This window comes from Lonchura striata, chromosome 1 (assembly GCF_050655825.1).
Source record: "Lonchura striata isolate lonStrDom1 chromosome 1, ASM5065582v1, whole genome shotgun sequence".
Lineage (NCBI taxonomy): Eukaryota > Metazoa > Chordata > Aves > Passeriformes > Estrildidae > Lonchura > Lonchura striata.
Genome location: NC_140703.1, coordinates 28281396 through 28305893, shown reverse-complemented (window position 1 = coordinate 28305893; position 24498 = coordinate 28281396). Strand labels below are relative to the sequence as shown.

Sequence of the window (24498 nt, the reverse complement as noted above, 5' to 3'; positions counted from 1 at the left end):
TGCTTCTTTATTCTCGCTCTGGTTGCAGAAAAGCCAAGCGCGTGTCCCCCTGTTCTACTGGCAGGACTGCAAACCAGACCTTTCCACAAGCTAAGGGTTAGACAACCTGGAGCTGATTTATCCCTGGGAAGTGGAGTCACTGCCCCGTTACTCACAATGAATGAATGATCGGAAGATTGCTTTGGTGATGCATCTGCATGACCCTTGCATGAGTAGTGCTGTGTGTGTGGAAAGGACTGGGCTGGGGTTCTCGGGCTGCCTAAATGTGTATGAAGACAGCCCGACATCAGTCGTGATGCCCTCTTCCATCTGCCTGGCAGTGGAGGGGGTAACAGGCTTTTAGGGAGCCAGGTTTGGAAATCTGAACTGTGCTTAGTGTTGCCTCCTCCAGGATTTCAAAATCCACCTTAAGTCCATGAGACTGGAAATTGGGAGGACTCTAGGGAGGAACTGGACTCCAGTACAGTTCCCATGTTGTCCTTGGACTACTGGACAGAGACAGGACAGAGACTGGGTTATGGGGTGGAGTACGGTGTGTGGTGTAGGAGGCATCTGAGCCAACACGTTGAGCTAACTACCCTGAGCTAACCACCCTGCCTGTTGGCTTTCACTCCTTCTCCCCTTGACCTTCATGCTCCCAGGTATTGAATGAGAACACAGTAGCTCAGACAAGAGGTAACTTCAATAAAATAAGGGGGTCCTGAGTTTGAAATGGTCAGTCCTTGACGAGGGAAGGAGCAGAATGTTTTTTCTTAAAGTGAGTTGGATTACAAGAGAAGTGGTTGTGAGTTTGGCCAGCAGAAGGACCTGCAGTTTAGCAAGAGGAAAAAATAAATACATGCCTGTTACCATCTGTGACGTTAGCATTATGATCCTGATTTAGCATTATGTTCCAATTTGAATTGACCAGTATTACCAATGTCAGGTCATTTCAAGGGAAAAAAAAAAAAGACTTCTAACAGCAATGTCAGCTTTGTACAGGGAGAGCTGTACAATCAGGTCTTTCATTTGCTGATGAGCATGGCTGATGAAGTGCAGTGTGGAACCACACTGGCAGAGGGATGGGCTACATAACAGGAGTACTTTCCATTGCACAGTGAAGAGGGCAGTAAATGTATCACTAAGATGAAATGTTATATATGAGCATTTTTTTTAGGTATGGGGGAAAACCAGCCATTCAATTTCATTGTGGGTTGTCTGCAACAGGTACTGGATCTTTTAACTTATATAGCTCTTAAAAGCAACTGAATTAAGTGTCAAAAAATAACAGACTTAATGAGCTGATGTCCTTTTGCCAGTGTGAGGTGCAGAGAGATAAATTCCATCCAGTGCTACCATGGACCTCTGTGGTGGAGGAACTATTTACAGCTGTTTACAGCAGCACATCCCACAACCCAGTGCTGTGGGATACAGAACTAAAAGCGTTGTTGTAGGTTTATTGGTAAGGGTGTAAGTTGGATTGGAAATTACAGTTAATCAGGACAAAGGGAAAAGAAATTAAAGTATTAGAGAGAATTGATTTTGTTGGTAGGAGGACTCTCAGGATAAATAGAAATAACCAAGAATGCTGGAGTGATGAATTGGGGGAAAAAAGAAAGGTTGAGATGTCACCAGGGCATCCTAAACTTGCAACCAAATTAGAATAGCATTCAGAGTATGAGAGATGGTTGATTTGGGGAGAGTTGAGTTGTCCTGCTAAGAATTATTTCCAGTGAAAAGTCATTGCTCCTGTAAGCAGCAGGTTTTGTAGGGACATAAAGCTGTAGCTTTCTCTCTGCTTTGTTTTCTTCTCAGCGCTGTGTGTTTAACTGGTGGGATGTAGGCTCAGGTTGTTCTCTACTCAGAAGCAACAAAGCTCTAAGAGCGTTCCTGATATTTGAGAGTGGTGAGGAGCAGGAGAGCACTTTGGCTGCTGTCCAGCAAACATTTTGTTGTGGCCTTTCTGAAAGCAGGTTTTAAAACGCACCCAGAAGGGTTAACTGGAAAAGAAGATGCTGTGGGCCCGGCAGGACGTGAGTCATATTGGTCGTGCTTTCCGTGCTCAGGTTTGCGCTATGCCATCCTGCAGTGCCGCTCTGTGTGACCGGAGCTGCACAGGCAAGGAGAGGCTGGACCTGCTTTGCTGGTGCTGGCTAAGGGAGCACAGGGGATGGCCAAGGCTAGTGAAGATGATTCAGTTTGGAATTTTTCCCTCTGGGCTAGTACATGACCTTTACAGTTAGGGGGTGCTGCACAACTTGTGCGATGCTTTGTGGAAGAGAGGCACAACTTAAGTCCCTACATGCTTGTGGTTGTTGACGAGCAGCTTGAGCTTTCTGTAAGGACCTTAGTCCCTGTGTTGTTGCCAAATTCCAGTGGAGAGAATTATATTCTGCTAAAGGTATCAGCATTTCCTCTCTTCCCATTTAACTCTTTAATAACTTGATATGGTTCTCTTCAGACAGCCAAAGATCCCGCTGTCTCCCTTACCAGATCCATGTACCTAAACCTCTGTTAGAAAGAACTTTATGATAATACAATAAAAGCTGCAGCAGAACTACAAAGTATGTAAAAACAATCAAATAGGATGACTTCAGCAGGTACACTGAAGCAGCTCAGGAGCAAAAAACGTGATACAAAGCCTTTAGCCTTAAGTTGATTCTTCAGATCTGACACAGGTCAGTGGTGATGGGCAGATGTGGATGTCTGGTGGTTGGTTACACACTCAGATGTGTTGAATTTACTGTGTTTCAAGTCAGTTCCTGTCAGTACCACATTTGACCCTACTTGGCCTTTTCCTGCTGGCAGTCTCTGCACAGACACTGGTCACACTTCTTATGGGGGCAGACTGCTATCAGTGTACAGAAGCATTTAAAATCATGACTCAGGCCACAGAAACCACGATATAGAATCTGTGCTGGGTTCTTTGTCCACTTTCTGTTTTCCAAAACTTCAGTGTGCATCTGGGTTATGTTTTCAAATCTTTCTTTGGTAAGAGAGCTAGAAACTTGGGGAAAAAATAAGCTTCTCTTCCTCCTCACCATAATTATCAAACAATAGCTTAAATAGCAGTGTGTATTGAGGACAAGCTCACATCAGACATAAAGGAATGGTGCTGGCAATACCAATAAGGAAAAGTTGTCTAATTTTACGTAGTCCCTCCTGTGTCACTTTTAGCACTGAATCCACACTTGAAAGCAAGTGATCTTTTGGAATATAAAAGCTTCACTAGAAAGCAGTGTCTATGCCCAGACTTTGGACATGGATAGGTGTCCATGCAGAAGGAAGTGAGTGCTAATGCCTTCTACTAAAACTTTTTACTGTGCCAAACTTCACTGAAATATATCTGTGTAATGGGGCTAACAGATAATAGTCTTGAAGGATTAACATTCGAGTCATGTTTTGGCCTCTTGATAACCAGCTTGATTTCCAGAGGAGAAAAATGCATTGTGCCTCTGCTGAAGTCAGTGGAAGTTGCACATCAGGCTCTCAGTTACTGTAATAACAACAATATAATTTTCTGGTTATGAATGGGCCAGCAGAGAAGACAAGACACAAGTTTGTGCACCATCTTTAGCTGGGGCAGGACACTCTGAACTGCTTAAGAAAACAGTCACAAAGAACAGTCTTGCTTCTGGTTATATCACAGAAGTGTTGCAAGAGGAGGCTGTTGTAAGAGTCAAAGCTGTTAAAGTGAGAGGAACTAAATCAAAAGGAATTTTAATATTCCCAGTTCTTCTAACTGTGAGTGATTCAAGCTGGGATTTCAGGTATACAGCCAGGTACAACTTCCACTCTTTAAAATGGAAATGCACACAGCATCTACAAGAATTGGATTGTGATGGTAAAAGATAATCCAGTCTTTTGCATAGGAACCACTACCAATTTAAACCTATCTTTGCTTCATATACTTAGAGCCAGGTAGGACTTGAAAAAAGCCTGCATGTTTCCTGTGGGTTTTTTGGTATGCTGGTGTTGAGATGTTGGGCTAAGAGGTGCTACTAGGTGTGCACAAAGCCAAATCTCAGACTTGATGCCTTGTTCTTATGGTGCAGGTCAGCTCTGTGTGTCTGAGACTCCCCTATTTGCTGGAGAGTTAATTCTGCTGTTGCTGCACCCCTCTGTGGTTTCTTCCACATCTGTTTCCTGCCTGATGTTGTCTGGTTGGGATGCAATGAGCTCAGCTTTTCCCCTCAACCCCCTCCCATACTCCTCACAGCTCCCTCAATAGCTCTCACCCAAACCCCTTTCTATCTGTTCATCTAATGCAGCTTATTGTCTTTGTTTGTTTCTTGCTTTAGAAAAAGGGTTACTTCGTTTGAGAAGTTTTGAAGCCACCAACTCCCTTGTTCTCCTCATTTGAGGGGAGAGAGAGCAAAGCCAGCCAGCAGCTCTCCCTGAGGCTGGGAAGGGAAGAGGAGCTGTTGTCTTCAAATGTAGACAGGGAGACATGTGAGGAAACCCTTACAAGTCCCTTGATTGTAGTATAGGAAAGGAGACAACAACATGGCTAGCCCATATCACACTCTTCTGTGCTGTGTGGCTCTGCAGGGGCTGCTTCTGCCTGGTCACTGCTGCATTTGAATGAAAGAATAAGGAAAATGTTCATTTTGGTCTCAAAAAGGCAGTGGCTCCACAAGCAGGTTCCTCAATGCATCTAAGAGTGGCAGTAGGCAAAGACTTTGCTGTAGTGTAGGAAAAGACTATTCTGTAGCATAGGCAAGTAGTTTAGAGGAAAAGCAGCAACAATAATTCAGCAATAGTGTGCCTGGTACAAAGGAAATGTGGGCTTGGATACTGCTTCCTTGTTTTGGTACAGCCCCTTAAGCACACTGTCCCCTGCACAGTGATTTTGTCATCACATATTTCACTGTGAAGCTGCCTTGTTCTTGTGACTGGATAAGATCTGTCACTCAGGAAAAAAAATTCTTGCTTCAAAAGGGAACAGATTCCCTTTTGAATCAATCATTAAACCTGCTACACAGATGTGAAGCAGCTTTTCTGGGCCCTGTGGCTTTCTTTCCTCACTCTTGCATGTCTTTTGGGATAGGAGCATGCTGGGATGAGCATGAGGGTGCATGCAAGCCCATAGCACAAGTAAGTGTGTGTCACACAAGGTTGCATTTGTGTTCACTTAGGACATTTTTTGAAGCTGCCTTTCCCGTAGTGATGTTTCAAAGTGAAGGCATGTCCATACCTTTGGGTAGGTGCTTTTGGTTAGTGATGCATGCAAGAAGTCCTGGGAAAACTGCTGAAGAATCATTAAAGGCAAAGTGGAGGAAAAAGACAAAACGTATTTATTTTTTTTTTAAAGTCCCCTCAGAGAAATGAAAATGCCACACACTCATTTAATCTGCTGCAGAAGAATGAAGAGCTGCATTCATCCCACTCTCAAAATTAGAAACTGTGGCACTGGGAATTTCTGTCTCAAGAACTGATCAAGCTGAAAAGAAACCTTTTTGTGGAGCCAAATTGCCTTCAATCTAGATCTCTTTCCTGACCTACCTTACTCTGTGGCTATGCAAACACTTGTCTTCAATCAGGGAAGGAAACAGCAGGGGCTGGAGGAGAGCAGGATAAGAACAGCCTCTTGGGCTGGCTCAGAAATGCTTTAGTCCTCATTTTTTGTGTGTGGTGTGCTGCTGGGGTCTGATGCATATTTTCACACTGCTGATATGCTGGGAAGCCACATGGCCTGCACTCTGTGGGGTCTATTCCTGGCTCTAGTCATGAAGGCTGTGTGGATATTTAAGGCTGCATCCCCTCAGCCTTGTGACAGGAGCAACAGGGATGGTTGAACTCTGAAGTTTTGGGGAAAAAGAAGTGGGATTGTGTTATTGTACAGTGAAGGAGAGCTGTGGCAGCGGGGCCTGAGAGCTGAGTACCTGTATTGGCAGGTAGAGGAGCTAGGCTGGGCTTTGAGGGGAAGACAGCTCCTTGGCCTTTCAGTGTCAGCCAAAGCATGTCCAGTGGACAAGAAGCTTTGCTGCCAAAATGGATACTGTGGAGGAAATTATTAATAATGTAAATTCTTGCATTTTCTCCACCCTCTGTCACAAGTGGAGCATCACACTTTGAGTCCCAGATACCAGCCTCTATGGCAACAAGTGAGAGCAAAAAGACACTGGGAACAACAGGAACAGAAGCCATCTGTTTGCTTCTGTTACTTTGCTGTTCCTTCTTGGTTTGGATTATGTTTGTGTTACTTCCTCAATCTGTTTCTGGTTCCTGGGACCTGGATTTTTGTGTCTCTGTGGCACAATGTTACTGTTGTTTAACATTCATGTTGCAAGCTCAGCTCCTTGTTCTGTATTGACTTTCCATTGCTAGCACTGTGTGATTAGCAGAGAACTCTTGCATGTTGCCTCCTGCTTTACATTTCCCTTACTGAGCACTGCAGGAGGCAGATGTGTGGTTTGCATGCACCGAGCCCCACTTTGATCCTGCCTTCTCCCCCACCCCCTGCAAACAGCATGATTCACATCTTGCCTGCAGGTTTTAGATTAGGACACATATTTTGATTTAGCAAATGTTTTCTCTTTGTTGGTAGCAGCTGATTTCATCTGGTCTTGGAAACTAAGGAGCAGGGACTCCACTGCTTGTGGTGTCCCAGCTCTCAAAGGTTGAGGGAAACAGCTGTAGTGGATGAAACCCTGGCAGTGCATGGGGTGGATGTACAACACAGGCTGATCTAGACGTGATGAGCAAGTCTGGGAGGTCCCCATTGGTCAGGGGTGCTTGGGTCCCAAGCTTTAGTGTAGGCCTGGTTCTAATTTGGAGAGCTCAGAAAGCACGGGTCTGTAACTTGGGCTTTGCATCTATGACGCAGTTCTACAGCAGCAACATTTGCTGGCAGTCAGGGTTGTGCCAAAAATTTATGTTCCAGTGTTTCTCCTTTAACGGTAATAAGGGAAATGAAAACAGCCTGTCAGTAATGGTATAACCAGCCCTGCTCTGAAGGGCCAGGGGTGGGGTGGCTGTCAGATTGACTGCCCACATCATGGCTTGGACTGGATCTCTATCTGGAGGGCGATTAAATGATGGAGAGCTACCAGCATCTGCCTCCAGCCCAGCACCACCAACAGGGTGCCAGATACACTTAAAGCTCTGACATGGAAACCTACAGATACCTTATTGAAATGCAAAGGCTGCTAAATGGCTGCACTGCTGGTTATTTCAAGGGCAACTAGTGTTCCTAGCCATCTACTAGTGGTTCCTTTTCATACATTCCCAGAGCCTCAAGCCTCAGCTGTCCTTTGCTCGCATGCCAGAGCCTTCAGCTTCTCTGCTGATAGCTTCAGTTAATGTGTTTTGCATTGTCAACAACAATAAAAATCCTGAAACCAAACCAACAAACAAAACCCCACAAAACCCGCCCTGAAAAGCCAAAACAAAAAAAAGAATGTGCAGTATGTTTACAATGCACACAGAGAACAGTGTAACATAAATTGAATTTATTGTTAAATGAAATTACATTGTGTAACTGTGCTGACTATATTATTATAACTTTCATACTTAATTCAATAATGTAGACTCTGTTTTCTACATTTATCTGAAACCACAAGCAGACTTTCCAATCTTCTGCAGATTGCAGATATGAAAGTACTTAACCATGGACTTAAGACCTACCTTTTAGTCAGATGTTGGGGTCTTTGCATGCAATGAAGTTATAGACACCAATACTAACCTTCACCCTCACTCAAATGCCAGATCACTGCTACCCCTGTGTGTTAGAGTGAGGAGTTCAGTCCCTAATGCTACAAGTCTTGTGGCACATAAGTGCACAGGGAAGTGCCAGTCCTCTTCTGTTTCACCCTCCTGCCTTGAACACAGCCCTGCAGCTGGATTAGATTCCCCATTTTCACCTGAGTGGGGGCCCTTTTGATTTTAACAGTGCACCAAAAGGAGAAAACTCATGGTTTTTGCAGTTGCCTTCAGTTCCTCCACCTCAGCTGCTGTGTTCTCACTTGGAAGCAGCCACCTGGTCTTCTTCTTCCTGGTGTCACCAGCTGATGACCTGTGTGACAGACTCAGCTCCAGGCAGTGTTGTCAGGCTGGCTGGATGGCTGCCTTGTCTTAGGTGAGTTAATGTCCATGTAGGAAGAGTTACCTTAACAGCAGTAGAAAATGTTACAGAATCACAGAATTACTGAGCAGGGGCATCTTGAGGTTAAATAGACCAAATCTTCTGCTCTAGCAGGGTCAGCTTGAGTGAGTTGCCCAGGACTGTGTCCACTTGAATTTTGAATATCTCCACGGAGTTTTGAATATAACCTCTGTGAGCAAACTGATCCAGCCTCAGACTACCATCAAAGTAAAAAAGTATTGTGTTCAGATGGAGTGTCCTGATTTCTAATTTATGTGTCTTTTATTGTCAATTGGCACAATTGAGAATAGACTTGCTCCCTTTTCTTCATTCCCTTGCAGCAGGTCTTCATTCACAATGATAGATTCTTCCTGGCTGAACAATCCCAGCCTGTCCTCATAGGAGAGATGCTTGAGTCCCTTATTCATCTCCATGGCCTTGAGCTTGCTCCATCAAGTCCTTCTTGTACTGTGGAGGCCAGAGCTGGACACAGGACTCCAGCTGTGGGGTCAGCAGTGCTGAGCAGAGGGGAAGGATCACCTCCCTCAACCTGCTCGCAACTCACCTCCTAACTATTCTGATGTTCTTAGTAATCTGTACAGTTACTAGCAGAGATTTTCCTTGGCATTACAGGTTTTGTGCAATCAGGATGCTGTAAAAGATCCTTTCTGCCTTGCTTTAATGCTCTTTCTGGCCTGGTTTATAGTCAAAAGGAACTGTCTTCTCATAAAGAGCCCCAGTTCTTTAATGGTTTCTGAAGTTTTGCTGCTGGTCAGCCCAAATAAATTAATTTATATAATACACTGCTATGTTGCATGTTCTGAAAGCCATGCAGAGCCTTGGCTTAATAGAAAGTCTACAAAAAATGCTTAGAAGCAGCACACTTTTATCAGGTGGTGTTTCTAAGAGCTCCCCCTCTCCTCCCTCAAAGCCACGATGCACAGAACCAGGGCACTGTGGCCAAGCTCCTTTCTGCCAAAGCATGTCCAGCAGACTGGAGAGTGAGAAACTTTGCTGCCACAATGGATAACGTGGGGAAAATTATTAATAATGCAAATCTTGCTTTTTCTCCACCCACTCTCACAAGTGGAGCATCACATTTTGAATCCCAGATACCAGCCTCTATGGCAACAAGGGGGAGCAGAAAGTCACTGGGAACGAGGGGAGCAGAAGCCGTGTTATATCTCCAGCTTGGGGATCGAGCAAGGGGAGGGGAAACTCACATCCCTTTGCAGGATTCTCAGCTGTGTCTGCTGCTCTTAGAAATATGCCCTGAGCAGCTGACTTGGGTTCATAGCAATTTGTCTCCAGCTCCTCACTGCCCTCTTCTACACTCAGGGCTCAGCTAACTAAATGCCTTTGGAAATGCTATTATCTCCTGTGCTCTCTAGGGCCAGGAGCAGTGTAGAGATTTATTATCTGGAACAGGAGGCTTTGTTTAGTTCTGTAAAGCACAGAAGACTTAAAGAAAGAACAAAAAATAAACGCCAAACCAAATGCAAAACTCACTTTAAATCTCATGCCTTTTATTTGCTCTTGCCAATCTGGGAACATGCATGTATTTTGTTTTGTTGTGTCATTAGATACTGTCACATGAGGAAATGGTTAGAGGAGATACACCTCCATCTCTAGAATAGGGATTGAACATCCAAATGGCCAGAAGACATTCCTGATGTAACTAAGTTGTGTAATTTATTTCCTGAAAAGCATCAGACAGGAGACCAGGTCAACTTCTCCAATACAAACTTCATTTAAATTTCACTAAACACACCAGCATTGATACTGCCTTTTTACCTGAAAGATGCTGAACATGCTCACAAATTTTCTATACACGTGGGATGCAAGGCTGAGAATCCAGGCTGGATCTATGCCTGAACTCACCATCTATATTCACTGGCTCCTCAAAAAATGCTGATTTAGCAGACAGAACACTGAGAGGAAGGGTGTGTGTGTGTGTGTGTGTGTTTATCTGCAGCTGGATATTTCAGCTGGGATATTTTTGATACATTGGCATTCTGCATTTACCATCTCAGCAGTGAATGTGACTGTCAGTCCTGTTGCAGACAGGCAGCTTGGCAGAACAGCAGAGCCATCCGGCATGTGGAAAACTCTTTGCTGCACATGTAACTGGTGCTAATTTTTCTATTCTTCTCCTGTTGTGGTGCTGCTGATGGTGGTGGCAGTCACACCTCAGGAGGTTCAGAGGTGTGATCAGGCAGGGCGAGCTTCCTTATTGAGTTCTTGCATCTGTGCTGCAATTTGTGTGAAATAAACAAGCTGTCAGTGGGCCTGAATTGTTTACTTGCTTCGTGCAAAATCAGAGAGAGAAAGAGATTCACCATTTTGCTTTTCCTGTTTTTATCTTCTCAGTGTGCTCCAATTGGTAGTGCATTTTCCTTACTCTTGTTCTGGTCAGGTAATTTCAGATACATGAGAGGCTAAATGAGAACAAACTCTCTTGTGAGATTTATTGCATCTTCTGCTTCTAATCAAGCCAGAAAAATAGAGCAACAGACTTCCTTCTGTAATCCTGTTCTCTCCATTCCAGTCCCGACTGGAAACCAGAAGTACAACAAGGAGGAATGCAGGGAAAAAAAAAAAAGTTAAAACAAATGTCCTGGAATCTCTAAGAAGAGTGTGGGGTTTGGCCTGAGGTGATGGCTCAGGGGTGCAGAGGGAGCATGGAAGATTCTCCCTTCTCTCAAGTGTTTTCAGTTCCCTCTACTTAGCTGGTTTTTTGGGTTTTTTTGACCTCCACCTGTGCTACTCTCCCCATCTCCCTCCATTTTGATAACTTTATTGCCAGGATGGCAGTATGCACATGCTGCCAAAGTCAATATATCAAGCTCTGTGCCCAAGGCAGGCTTAGGAGCAGTAAATGAGAAGAGCTGCTCTTGATCCATTGAGTCCATCATTCTTCCCTCCTGGCTCGATAGTGACTTATATACTGCTGTCTAAGGTTCGCTGTGTAAAGCCACAAGCGAGGGCTGAGCCAGGAAATTCAGTTCTATATCCCAGTAACTTCAGTTGAGGGTCACCCTCCAGACTTGCCAGAACCTAGACAAGGAATGGAATCCCCTGCAGCCCCATCTGTAGATCAGGTGGGTTTAGGTGACCCAGTGCCTGCTGTCCTCCTCGGGGTGGCAGGCAGAACACAGTGGTAGAGGCAGCCTCCATCACAGCTCACAAACCTGCTTGAGGCAGGGAGGAGTTGATGTGACAAACACAAAGGAGGGCTAGGAGTCCTAATTATCCTCATTTCTATCCTGCTAAAATACCCATCTGTCACTCTGCTGCAATAATGAGATTTGAGAAGATTAACTGGATGCTGCTGAGGCCCCCTCAGCATGGCAGCTCAAGTAAGTGTGCCGCTGCTCTGCTCTAAGCCTTGCTTGCAGCAATTACACCCCAAGCAGGTTTTTATGTCTGGTTAGTGCTTGCATGGGAGTGGCCCAAAAAAATCTGCTACAGGAATGGGATGGGTGATTCAGAAGATGGCAAGCGTAGAAACAGCTCTGTCAAGTTGCTGTCTTGGCAGCATTTGGGGAAATGTTGCCATTTGGGCACATGTTAAAACAAGGACCCCAATATTTAAAAAAAAATCCCTGTTTTATCTTTTTCTTTCCTAGAGCATAGGGTCTCTTACAAATGCACATGCTGTGCTGTGTCTCTTCCTTTGCAGACGCAACTTCTGCTGGAGCTAGGATTTGTTTTTTTTATCCAGTGTCCTAAACTGGCACGTAGTGCTGCTCTGCCTGGCTCAACAGCTGCCACCTCCCAGCCTAGAGGTGGGTGGAGTGAGTCTTGTTTTTGCAGTTTGTGAAATATTTCAGGATGTAAAGCACTCATTAAATTATTGATGTTAGCTCTTGGGCATTAAACAGATGTGAACTACAGCTCTGGATCCTAAGGGCTTTAGAGGCTTATCCCTGCCCTAATGATGGTTCCCTGTTTGGGATTTTTCATGCATCTCTTACTACAGATTTGAACTCACTGCAGGATGGTGGAAGGATTTAGCAGATGGACAAAGGGTGACTGCAAGGCTTTTCTTTGCAACATTATATACCTGTGAAGTAAATCTAATTGAACTCTGGTAGAAAAAGGGGAAAGACACGTGCGTATTTTCTTTTGGAGAATGGGAAAAATTAGAAAAATGTGTTCTTGCCTCTTGACAGAACATGTTTGCAGGGTATGAAAAGATTTTGAATAGTTGCGATTCAAGGAACAGTGCAGGTGCACCTGACATCAATTCTTGTGCTTAAGGAAAGATATTGCAGCTTGTAACATGCCTTATTCCTATCCCTTTCCCCAGTCCTGCCTCCTTGAAAAGTGGCTGGCAGCAGTAGCACTGCTGACTTTACCTTGGTGATGACAGGGTGGAGGTTGGGACTTTTGATGCAGCCCTGTCTTTGCAGAAACTTCAGCTCTTTGGCTGGGCTGTGGTGGTGAAAAACAGCACCTTGGCTGGTGTGGGAGAAGGAAGGGAAGGTAAAAAATGTGGCACCATGAGCTGTTGAGATCTCTGGGCAACTCTGATGGCTTCTTGCTGGTTCCCAGGGAACCGACTGCAAACAAAACTCCGTGTATGGCAGGAAAATCTGTTCCCAGATTTGGCAGGGGGTCCCGTGTTTGTGTTTGAATGGGACGTGTTCAAGAGGTTTCTCCCTTCATCTCTGCTTTCCCACCCATTTTCTCCTCTCTGCTTCGGGGCACTGTGGGGACACAAAACCCTCCTGTTTGTTGTGGGGCAGAAGAAGGGTGAGGGCCATCCCTGACCCTCTCCTCCCCTCAGCAGTTTGCATGGTAATTAGCTCGTCCCTACCAGACAAGCCCACAGCCCAACAGAGCGACAATTCAGATGCTGAACAATGTCCAATTATCCATCCTTGGGAGCAAGAGGCCACTCCCTGACACGTGGGCTCCATGTCCCTGGCCAGATGGCTCCTCAAACTCCCTTGGCTGGCCCAGTAATGCTGCTTGGGGAATTTGACACGTGTCAGCAGTTTTGGCTGAGTGCTTTTGTGAGCTACCAGCAGCGCAGTTGCCTGAAATATCGGGAAGAGCTCCGTGTGTGCCCTGGGCAGTGCTGCCCATTTCATGCCCTGTGCTGAGGCAAGGCTGGTGGCTACCAGGGAACATGGGTGTTCTCGTGTGGAGGGAGATTTTGCAGCCTCAGCTTGGCTACCTGTGTCCCTCATCTGGTCTGGGGACCTGCTGGACATGTAAGCAGCTTAAAAGCACACCTTTTCCTTTTCTCTGCATTCCAGCATTTGTGCACCAGTGAAGGCTGAACTGCTCAGATTGGAGTTTGAACCGCGTGAAGGAGGTGGCAGGAGTCACATCCCATGGCATGCCACAGGCCTTGGCAAGCTCTGCTCCTGCCACTGCCTGGCTCAATGAGAGACCTTAGGGCACTCCTTCTTTTTCCTCATCCTACCTCCCTCATCAGTGATTAAATGATGCTAGTATAACTTCATTTTTGGTGCAAAGTTCCCATTATTGTTATTAAATGGGAAGAGTTGTAGCTGTTTTCATCACCCAGTACTGAAAAGTGGGCTTCTGCATCTCTGGGGAGGGACACATTGAGTGAGAGTGAGGGCAGCAAAGGATTGGGCTCACCCAGCTTGCCTGTCTCAGCAGGTTCCATACCAAGAGCCTCTGAGGGAGGTGTGAGGAGCACCAGGGTGACATTACATGCCCAGAGTGCTCTGTTCTGACTTGGTGAGGCTTCTGCCCTGATACGTGGCAATTTAGCTTTGAAGAGAACATGACAGCCATTTACTATCTAACCTCTGGGGTTAGGGAATGGAAAAAACAATGCAGCATGGATCTGAAATAGCAGAAGAGATTACCCTAGACTGGAACTTAGCCAGGCTGCTTCTGCTAATCTTGCAAAAAAAAAAAAAAAAAAAAAAAAAAAAGGAAACCAAGCAGAAAAATAATAATAATAAAAAAATGCTATAAAGATTTTCTGCAAGACTTCATTTTATAGTCTCTGATTTAGAAGGGAGAATATGCAATAACACAGCTTTGCCTTTGCACACCATGGGATGGGTTCATTACTGACTCATGGATAGGACTGTCCCTTACAAGTTGCCTGCAGCAACTTCAATTGATTCTGGCTTTGGGACCAGGCCCAACCTTAATTTATGGATAGAAGTAATAATAATAATGCATCCAAACAAAAAGCTAGGAGGAAAGAAGTGTGGCAGAGAAATGGAAAAGGACACCAGAGGAAATGGATAGGAAAAGGGAAAAAGGGCAAAAGTAGTATGGAGAAAAGCATGTGAGGAAATTCCAATATGCTTGAAAGGGAGGAGGTGGAGGTAGGAAAAACTAGTCTGAGGGCAAAACTGACTGTACTGGAACAAATGGAGACTGCTAATGAATAGTGGAAGAGAGAGGGCTGTAAGTGGGAACAAAATCCAAAATAGTGGCAGCTTTGTTAGTGGGGTGGAACAGAGGAAGAGACACCATTCTGGCTACAGACAGCTGAAGGATAGACAGGAACATGCTCAAAGTGTTGACCACTCTTTTATCCAAAACTCCTCTTTTTTACCCAAAAGTAAAAGTAAAGATATTTACCCAAAAGTGAGACAGGGCAAGAGGTAAAAGAACAATTTCTGCCTCATTTCAGCCCTTGGAACAAGCTTGGTTTTATGAAGTGCAAAGGAGATGGCATTGAGTTACTACATTGCAAGTGACACTTTTTTTTTCATCAGCTAACTACATTTTTTCATTCCCCTTTTGGCGCCTAACTGATGTAAAAATGAGCTTCAGTCTCTGACTAGTTCCAAAGTCTATGGATGTGAATAAGAGCAGCTTTGCCTTGCTTGGTTAAGCTCTCAATACTTAATGTTTAAATGTGCTCATCTTCATCCCCTGCTGAAGGATGCAGTGCTTCAGCTCCTTTTGCTTTGGAAGCCTGTGCTACGAATCAAAACTCCTCTGGATTTTACAGTCTCCAGCAAGGTCCTACTTTTAGATCTTTCAGTTCATCCCCCTTTGAGACACACCTGTGCAAGAATATGAACTTAGCCTGGAGTTTTCTTCCCTCTGAAACACATCAGCCAAGTACTAAAATCAGGATAAAGGTCATGGCCTGAAGTGTGTGGCTCAGCTGTGCTGGCTGTGGAGAACTGCAAAGACAAAGAGATGATGGACTTGTACAGCAGCACTGCAGCTATCAAAATGTAAGGAAGTTTGATTAAGTTGATCTCAACGCCCTTTTCCTGCAACACCCCTTCTTGTGTTTGCAAAGTGTTTGTTAGTGTCTCAAAGCCCTTAGTACAGCAAGATCCAGGAGTCAGAAAGGCAAAAGAAACACAGCAGAAACCCAATTCCTGGACATAGGCCTTTAAGAAATGTAGCACATTAAAGGATTTTTTCTTTGGTTGCTTCCTCTTTCCTTGCTTCCTCCAGTCTTTGTTATTCCCAGCAACGACTTTATTTACTTATTTGCTTCTTCCCAAACCACTGGACAGACGGGGGCTTCATCAGGGAGCAGTTTAGCTGGAGTGGGCAAAACAATGGGGCTTTAATCAGGGTGCCTCCAGCAGCCACTGCTGGCCAGAGGTTTCTCTGAATTCCCAACATGGAACAGTTGCCTCTTTCATGAAGTGCCTGTGGGATGAGCACAGGATTGCTACACCCAAAGCATTTTCATGCAGCCACAGCTCTCTGAAAGGAAACACTGCTGAGGACACCGCCTGCAACGCCCCAAGCTACTGGGATGACCAGCATGAGAGAGTCTTTCTTCCAGGCCTGGGCTGTGTTTGCCTTCCACATGCAATCTGTGAATAGCTCAAGCCTGGAAAGTGTTTAGGAAAGCATCTAACTTTTCCCTTAAAGGAGAAAAAAAAAAAAAAAGGAAGGAAAAAGAAAAAAGAGTACGTCAGGGATAAAGAAATAGTTTCCAGTGGCTTGATGCAGTGTGGCCAAACTATTTGTAATAATTTCCTTTAAATTCCCTTTATATAGAAAGAATTAAATATGAAATCATGAATCAGGAAGCAGTCATCCCGCCAGCCAGTGACATGCACAGAGAGATCAGAGCAAAGTGAGAAAGACACAGAACAGCAGGAAACTTGCAAAAACCTTTTTTAGCTCTCTCTTTTTCTTCCTCTTTTTGTTTAGTGTACACATTCATGTAGAACTAACATTTCTGACCCAAAAGAAGCTGCAGGAATCTCCTGCTGTTCCTTGTCTCTCCGATGGCAGCCCTAAACCTTCCTGTCTTGATGTGTCTCATCTGTCTGTGTTTCCTGATGGATGTTGCAGTCCCCAGATGTTTGGATACCTGATTCATCTCAAAGAAGACTGTGAAACATTCGGTATTCTTAAATACCCAGCTTTGTAATTGCTTTGTTTAACTTTGCAACATTCTGAACTCATATAAGGCAATAATAAAAATCACTGCTGTTTTCCTTCAAAGTTTTTTGCCATTGCTGCTTCTAAATTTGTGTGCACACAATGGCTTTTGCTTTTGCACCAGCAAGGTTTTAACATTTCTGTTTCCTGAATCCGTATTTTTCCAATGGCTTTTTTTCAAACCCTCTGTAAAGGTTCCTATCGGGAGTCACCAGGCTTTTGTGTAAAGGAGGACAGATGTTACCCAAGGGCTAGCAAACTAAAGTGAAGAAATTTAGCTAAAAAAACCTGAAGTCAGACAAACAGACCTTGTGCCTGTTGTCTAAGAAGGTCTACAGGCCCACAAAGTTGACTTGAGTAGCATTTGAGTTTTGCATATCTCAGGAGCCTGCTGGATTACACTCTTGAGCTCTCTGGAGCCTTTGTTGTGTCTCAGCCAAAATTAGAGATGAAGATGCCTCTCTGAAGCCCTGTTCATTTCTTGAACTTATTCATTTCAGATTGCTCTGATCAGGGCTGAATTTGAAGTACAGACGCCTGACTTCAATTTCCCTGAAATACAGGGTGTTCATCTCAGGATTTTTATCTGAGTCTGTCTCTAGCTTGGCTCCAAGGGAAAAGAGAATAAATACTACAGGCCAGGAGACTGCAGATGCAAAAAATTATAGGCTTTAAAATGTCACTAGCTGAGCACATAATAGATATTCTTCACATTTTATGATTAGCTGTTGTGCTCTGTTGGCCAGTGCTGCCTTCCTGATGCAATTTATAAAGGAGTCTCAGGTCAGAGTGAGGCAAGCCAGATTCAAAACTGGATTTCCTGAAAACACCACTATCTTTTGCAACTTTTCCTTAGTTTTCTTTGAGCAGGACAAGCTTGCCTGTGTACACCTGACTGTGACTCCCATCCGCTTTGCCATCTCCCCTTCCATTCCTAGTCCAACAGGACATCATCCACCCAAATATCTGCTTCCACACTGCAAAACCAGCTGGTTTATGAACCAGGTTATGCAGCTGAATCATGCCATCATGCCCAGCATTTCAGACCAAGGGAAGTGCATTATGTGTAGCATTCATACAACTGTCTCACATCGCTGCCCAGAGCCATCTTAGAAACTGGGATGACCTGAATGCTGTGTGTGAAACCAGTCTCTACATGGGGCCATCTGTGCCTTGGGTACCAGGCCACTGATCTTTAGACCTTGGCAGCTTTATCTGCACTTCATGGATTTGTAGCTTCCCTGCAGCTCCTTTCGTCTGCTGCTCGGGTGGGCCAGAGGTGCAGCTGGTCTCACTGAATGTCCCCTGCCTGGCATCCTCTGGTGTATGGAGCTGTGGAATAGAAGGGGATGTGCAGAGATGGAACATCCTACAGTGTGGCAAAGTTGGATGGAGCAGGACTGTACAAACCAAGGGATCCAGTTAGGAGCATACCCCTTGTCTGTATGTTGTGCCACAAGCCTTCCCTAGCATGGGGCTCTCGTCACTCGCTGTGTCCTTTCAAGCACTCCATACACAGAGTCTCCTGCGGTGGGACACAAGCAGTTTAAGGGATTTTCATGTTGTCAGGAAAAGAATGTCTTCATGTTGTTACTGTGTCTCTGAAAGGTTTCTCTAGCACCTTGTTGCCTTCTGACTCCTTGCCTCCATTTCAGCATGCTGCCTTTTACCACTGAGCTCCTCCAGAGGCACAGCCTGCATGGCATGGGGCCAGCCTCTGACCTCAGTGATACTAGTATAAGTCTGGGATACTGCAGCCAACTGGTATGGAAGTACTCAGTTCTGAATATACAGAAAGTACTCCCAGCCATAAAGGGGCTTATGATTTGGGTTACTGAAACAGTAGATCAAAGGCAATTTCTATGTGATAGCCATATTTGCAAATCTCTCTTGTGACAAAGCGTTTCTTCAACATCCACACTTTTCCTGTTACTACCAGAGTGAGCCTTTAATTAATTCCAAGGAAGTCCAAAGAATGCACCAGAGGAACTCAACTGATGCCAAGAATGAAAAAAGAACAAAATTTTAGGTGGATTTGTCCACAGAAGATAGACTGTTGTAATTTGCTGCAGTTGACATTTAAGACAGTGGTACTGTCAGCTCCAAGAGAAGTATGGTGTGTTGGCCTAGAACACTTCTCAGATTGCTGGGAAACTCCTGGTGAGGATGGATATGGATCAGAGGAGTGCTCAAGTTGAAAGTGTCAATGACACTGTCTGCATAGGAGGTTTTGGAGACCTGGAGACAAGGCATTGTCTGTTTTGAGTGCACTTGAATGACCTTTCTTGAATGAAACCAAGCTGCAGACAAATATGATCTTTTGTGAGACTTACAGCAAAATTCCTCTTTGGCCAGGGTCACTTTTTGTTGTAATTGAAGAAAATTAATGGATAATAAAGAGTGAGAAAAAGCATTGTGATAGGAAAAGATCAACTGAACCTGAGAGATGCAGAGCAGAGAGCAGGAAGAGGCTCAGCTCATTCCTTAATTGGATCACATCCTTACCATAATGCTTCCCAGGAAAGTGCAGTAGAGCAGCATTGCTCAGGCTTCTCAGGCTGAAGCCAAATATGTTATTTTAGAGGCCATGACCAAAATTTTGCAGCATATTGGTGGGCAAAGCAGAGAGAGAGAGAGCAGGACAATAGCCCTGGAAGTCCTGATGATCCCCCTTGGTACAAACACTTCAGGTGGGCTGAGGAGCAGCCCTTACTGGGGAGTGCTGGCTAAAAGTGTTTCCTGTGATGGGGCAGAAAGAAATGGACTGTGGTTGGTAGTTTCCTCAGCTGATTTTCCCCATTCCTTCCAAGAACTTTGCCCTGGGCTACTGTGACAGCAGGCAGACACATTTTATGGGCAGTTCCCTGAGGTCAGGCAGAGCCTGCTGGGCTCAGCATAGACTCTCCTGCAATCTTACAGGGAACAACATGGGTCAGGAAGGTCCCAGGTCATCTCAGAGCAGTCCTGGGGGCACCTGAGGAGGTCTCTGGGGCAGGATATGCCTGGCCACCCTATCCCTACCCTGACACACATACCCTTGGATTTGACAGAAGTCAGCAGAGCTAGAACAGTCATGAGATGTGAGTTCTGACAGCTCTGCAGTCAGTTGGCTCAGGAGGCAGCAGTAATGCATATATTTGGACTCTTCCTCCAGACAAAGCAGGGAATGTGTCTGAAGGGGCAAGTGTCCATCCCAATATCCAAGAGAGCCCTGAGCCCCCAGCATGGTTTTCCTGTGTGCTTGGTAGCATCAGCAGCTGCTGGTTTGGAACAGTCTGCATATCCTTGTGCCAGCCAGGGCAGCTGGAGGTGGATTTGTTTTCTGTTGATTTCATGGCAATGTTGCTGCTTCAGGCCACTGCCTTGGTGTGAGGAACAACATCCTAGAGGAGACACCCAGTGAACTGCTGAGTGCTCCATGGCTGGCCAATCCTCATGCCCGGCGTGGGAAGTGGTCAGACCACCCTGAGGGCATCAACAAAGCCTTCATGTTTGCTGACATTTCAAGGGAACAGAGAAGGGAGCAAAAGCTGGGAACAAAAGCTAGGAACAAAAGTCTTTGATGCAATTTAGAGCTGCAGTTGGAAGATATGGGCCTGAATTGTAAATGCCAGATCCAAGTGCCTTTTTGCTGGGGAGGGATTTTAAACCGCCACCCAGGTCCCAAAGGTGGGGTTTGAGTCTGAATTCCAGGGAAAGAAAATTATGCTGAAAACTGAGTGCTCTGTGAAATCAGAATGACAGGTAAAAAGAGGAAAAACTAGGTAGCTGAGGAGATGGAGGAAGTCAGAGGACTAGGAATGCAAAAAGTGTGGTATAGCTGATATGTAAACAGAAAAAGCATCTTTTGCAAGAAGTTCAGGCCTCTCCTCACCCACCCCCAACCTCCCTTCCCTGAAATGATCAGAAATATTGCAGTTTCTCCCTAGATGACCCCTTGATACAGTCTTGCTATTATTGTGGTATTCAGTTATGAGAAAACCATTCAAAAGGAAAAAAAAAAAAAGAAAAGAATTATAGAAGTGACACCAAGCCACAAAGCACAGGACTAATTCCAAACATTCCCAAGATCAGGGCTACTGAAGTCTGATCTTTTGGCAACAATGGACTTTTAGAACAAAAAATCTAAACGTTTCTCTGACCATCTGATCAGTGATCTCTGATTCCAATCTCCTGAGGTTTTAGCCTGTATGTTCAGGTTTAGGATAGAACTTTGGTTAGGGAGATTCTTTCTGGTTTGGTGGAAGCTTGGGGGAAACTGATCCTCTTCCAGAAAAACACATTTGTGTGAGATTTTCAACTCATCTTTCTGGGTCAGTGATTCTGACAAAGGTAAGTTTCTGTTTGCTAGGAATTGAGACAAAAGAAAACTGGTGCTTAACCTTGAGTCTTCCACTATCTCTGTGCATGACTCAGGCTGCCAAATAATTTCTGTTTCTCTTTTTGCACCTATGGGATGAGAATGATCCTTGTCCTCTGTTAATTCTTGACTCCTTGCCGAGGGCTTAGATTTTTGCTGACATAAGCAAAGCACATTTTGTGAGACTGTGCTGAGGTTTTATCCTCACAATGGGGGACGTGACATACAAGCAAGATTTCAAATGAGGGGTTTCTGTGTCCTGAGGGTTGAAAAGCAAACCATAGGACACTCACCTCCTTTTTTCTCATTCATTGACAAGAAACACATGCATTATTCTGGGCTTCAGCTTGCAAGGAACAGTGCTGCCATCCTCAGAAGTGTACAGAGAGGAGCAAACACTAGGCAGGCATTGATGATAGCACTCAGTGTCCATTAGAGCTGGTTCCTGTTTTGCACTGTGCTGTACTCCATCTTCCCCTACCACAAGACTTCCTTTCATCCAGAATTGGAATAAAAAAGGAGAAACTACTCCTAAATAAAATTTCTCCAAAAGGTTTAATTATGTTTAAAATAATGATAAAGTAGTAAATATATTTCATCTTCTAGAAACAATGTATTTGAATGTTTGTTTGAAAAATTGAACAGAATCCATGCATTCTGGTGAAACATTTTGATTTTGTGACGTGCACACTTTCCTACTGGAAAATCTTTCAGCTGGATGATTTTCAAATGGCCTTTGTTCCCACATGCTTTAGTATCCAATTTAAGCTCCAGCTGCTGGTTGTGGTTGCCCCTTGCTGTAGTGAGTACTGGCACTTATGCTTTCCTTTAACACAACAAACCCTTCCAGGGAATCTTTCTGTGGCTTAAAAGGCATCACCTGATAATGACATGGGAAGGTCAGTGAGATGATTTTGTCTTTGTCTCAGTGGAGAACCATTCAGTTCAATCTCCTGATGGAGTTTGAGTATCCAGGAAACCTGCCTCCCACCTTCTCCCTGAGAAGGCAATTCTGTGCCATACTATGTTTCAGTTTTAGGAGGTTTTCTCTACTCTTTAATGTTCTCTCACAGTTTCATTCACTCGTAGCTACAAGCCCTTGATCACCAAGAAGCAGCTGTTTCACTCCATGTTGTGCCTGCCCTGTGCACACTACTACTGCGTGCCTTCGTTTCTCTCCTGGTCATTTGGGCCAGCTGTGCCTATTTACCACCAGTGCTTTGTTCTTCCTTGCTAGTTAATCCCTGTAAGTCATTAGAGTTTCTGCTCCTTTTCTCTTCCTCCTCCCCATATGCTGCATGGTATCCTGTTTTCCTTGTAATTGTAGCCACACTGCAGGGCTGAAAGACTCAAGGATTTTTCCATTAATAATCCCCACGCCCTTTTCCTGGTCAGTACACTGCTTAAGAGGGATTGAGGTAATTCATTCACGAATAGCAGCGGGATGTAGAGAGGGGGACAGAGCACTAGGAAGATGTGGGCACGGTGGAGTCTGTCTGTCCTGCACGACCCTTCAGCCAAGGGAGGTTTTGCTCGTGGTCCCCCCATCCCACTGCCGTGTGTGAGCACTGGCACGGCTCCAGCCATGGGGGGCACACCCTCTGTGCCTGGGAAGGCTTGCTCCAGTGTCAGCACTGCAGATTTCAGCAGCCCTGGCCAACTCCTGCTAGGAGAATGTAGGTGGGCTTTTTTTCCTTTGCGTCTTGCACCCTTCAGCAGCCGTTACGATTTTGCAGCTGCACCTTGAGTAAGACTTTCTTCTGGTGAGGAAAACTAAGCCCCAGACCACTCTCTTGCAGCTCTGCTGGCTCTGCCAGACTTGGGGCCATATCTGCTGCTGACTACAGTTGCATACAGCTGGAATAATTTTGTCCATTTGCCTCTGTGGCAATTTATGAACAGAACTTGGAAGTATAGTCCTTTGCTTAATTAATGCAGTGTCACAGGAAGGCGACTAGGCCGCAGATAGGGAAAAAAGGAGAAAATCACATTATAACAATATATTTTATTGACATATACCTGTGACTCACCCCTAGAAGAGCACTAGTTCTAGACAGTCCGCTATGGAGCAGGTCCTATTCTGGTTACTGTTGTGCGCCCCTTAGAAAACACCCTCCCCAGCCCACCTGTTTGGCTACAGTGGTATGGAAAATGCAGTGGTATAGAAAATGTTGGGGGGCTCTATTTCCCCAGTCAAGGGAAACCCTTTCTTGCTGGGGTGTATGTCCTAAGGGAACCCAACTGCTTGCTCTGTGAGGGAGGCCATGGGACCCTCGTGGCTGAAATCCTGCGAAGGACAGGCAGCACTGTTATCCTCTGGCTGTGCTCCTCACCCTCTGCCTTGCTGTGTGTCCCTGTAGCCACAGGCTCCACGACTGTTTCTTACACTGAGCAGCAAACTGCAGAATTCCTGCTGGGAGATGGGACAAGCCCATTGGCTCCTCTAGTGGGACAAATGCAAACCTTGTATACAATGGGCTGGGGGAGGCCCAAAATGATGTCTGGTTAGGTTTCCTCTTCTCTGTTGTGGCAGTGGCACACACAGTGGCAGTCTGAGGAGCTGAAGTGATTCAGCTTGGTGTGAGCTGTGTTCTGCACATTCGTCGCCCATTTTCTCCTCTGTCGATGAAACAGCACTGGCAGTGGTGGTGATTCCTCCATTTGAGAGAATAAAAAGGAAGGCAACAGTCTAGTGTAAAGGTCTTGGCATTTCCCACAGCTTATGACAGCACTGCTGGAACGCAGGGGCTGTGGCTGTAGCTATTCTATTGTGAGCTTACATTCCTTAGCAGTGGGAAATCAGCAGCTGTAATTAGTCTCTGATGTTCTCTGCTAATAAGTGATTTTCTGCTACTTGCAAATATCAGCATCCCTAAGACATAACTGTATTGTTTTGACCTCTTATCTCTTCTCCCTCCTCCTCATTGAGAGGGACCCCAGATGTTCTCCAAGACTATTTGGAAAAAAAAAACCATCCAGCCTTGCTCCTCCCTATTACATCCCTTTCTCCAATACTATTTTTTTTCTTTCCCGGCCAGTGGGTAGGAAAATGGTTCCTGCTAGTCCTCATGGAAAAGGACACAGATGCCTTCAGGAAGCCCATTTGCTTTAGGAGGAAGAGGAGCCTGACATCAACAGGAAGAGCTGTGCAGCAGAGCTGCTCCTGCCTCTTAGAGAGGGGGGCCTTGAAAACAATGTCAGCTCGCAGTGTAGGACTGGCCAGCAGGAAACGCATGCACCCTGGTGTTTGCTGTGCAGAGGAAATGATAAGCACTACCTGGCCTGACTTGGAGCACAGATAGCATGGGGGGAAAAAAAAGAGGGGGGAGGGGGAGCGGGAAAGTTGTTTTTCTTCATACCGCTTCAGAGCCTGTCCTTTGCAAAACGGATAACAAAATAAAGTGTGAAATATGGAATGCATCAGGAATCTGTTGGGGGGCTTGGAAACTGAGGAACGCAATTGCCAAGTGATTAGATTTACTGCTTTAGTAACTGCTTGATATTGGGCTTTTTCCCAATGTTAGCCCTAGAGTGACCCTTAGTTTGATAACCCCTGGCATGCATATTTATTAAGAGGTGAAGGGAGTGATAGGCTGGTATCCCCTGTAGAACTGGGAGGATTTTTTGTGCAAGAAAGACATGGGGAGAGTACTACCACTGGGAGCAGAAGGGCCTTTTGAGTACAAAGAAAAGTGCTGTACAG

At 45.2% G+C, this 24498-nt stretch overlaps 1 protein-coding gene across 2 annotated transcripts in view; it reads left to right on the top strand.

The window, feature by feature from the left end:
• ARHGAP31 (Rho GTPase activating protein 31) overlaps positions 1–24498 on the top strand; it is a 60861-nt gene that overhangs the window by 1993 nt on the left and 34370 nt on the right. Inside the window, exon 1 of one of the 2 annotated variants that reach the window (XM_021548870.2) lies at positions 7–24498. The exons of the other annotated variant lie outside the window; for it this stretch is intronic. Within the exon in view, the coding sequence (XP_021404545.2) occupies positions 24435–24498 (64 nt within the window). The 5' untranslated portion in view covers positions 7–24434. Of the gene's footprint in view, positions 1–6 lie in introns of those variants that run through there. 2 annotated transcript variants of the gene reach the window in all.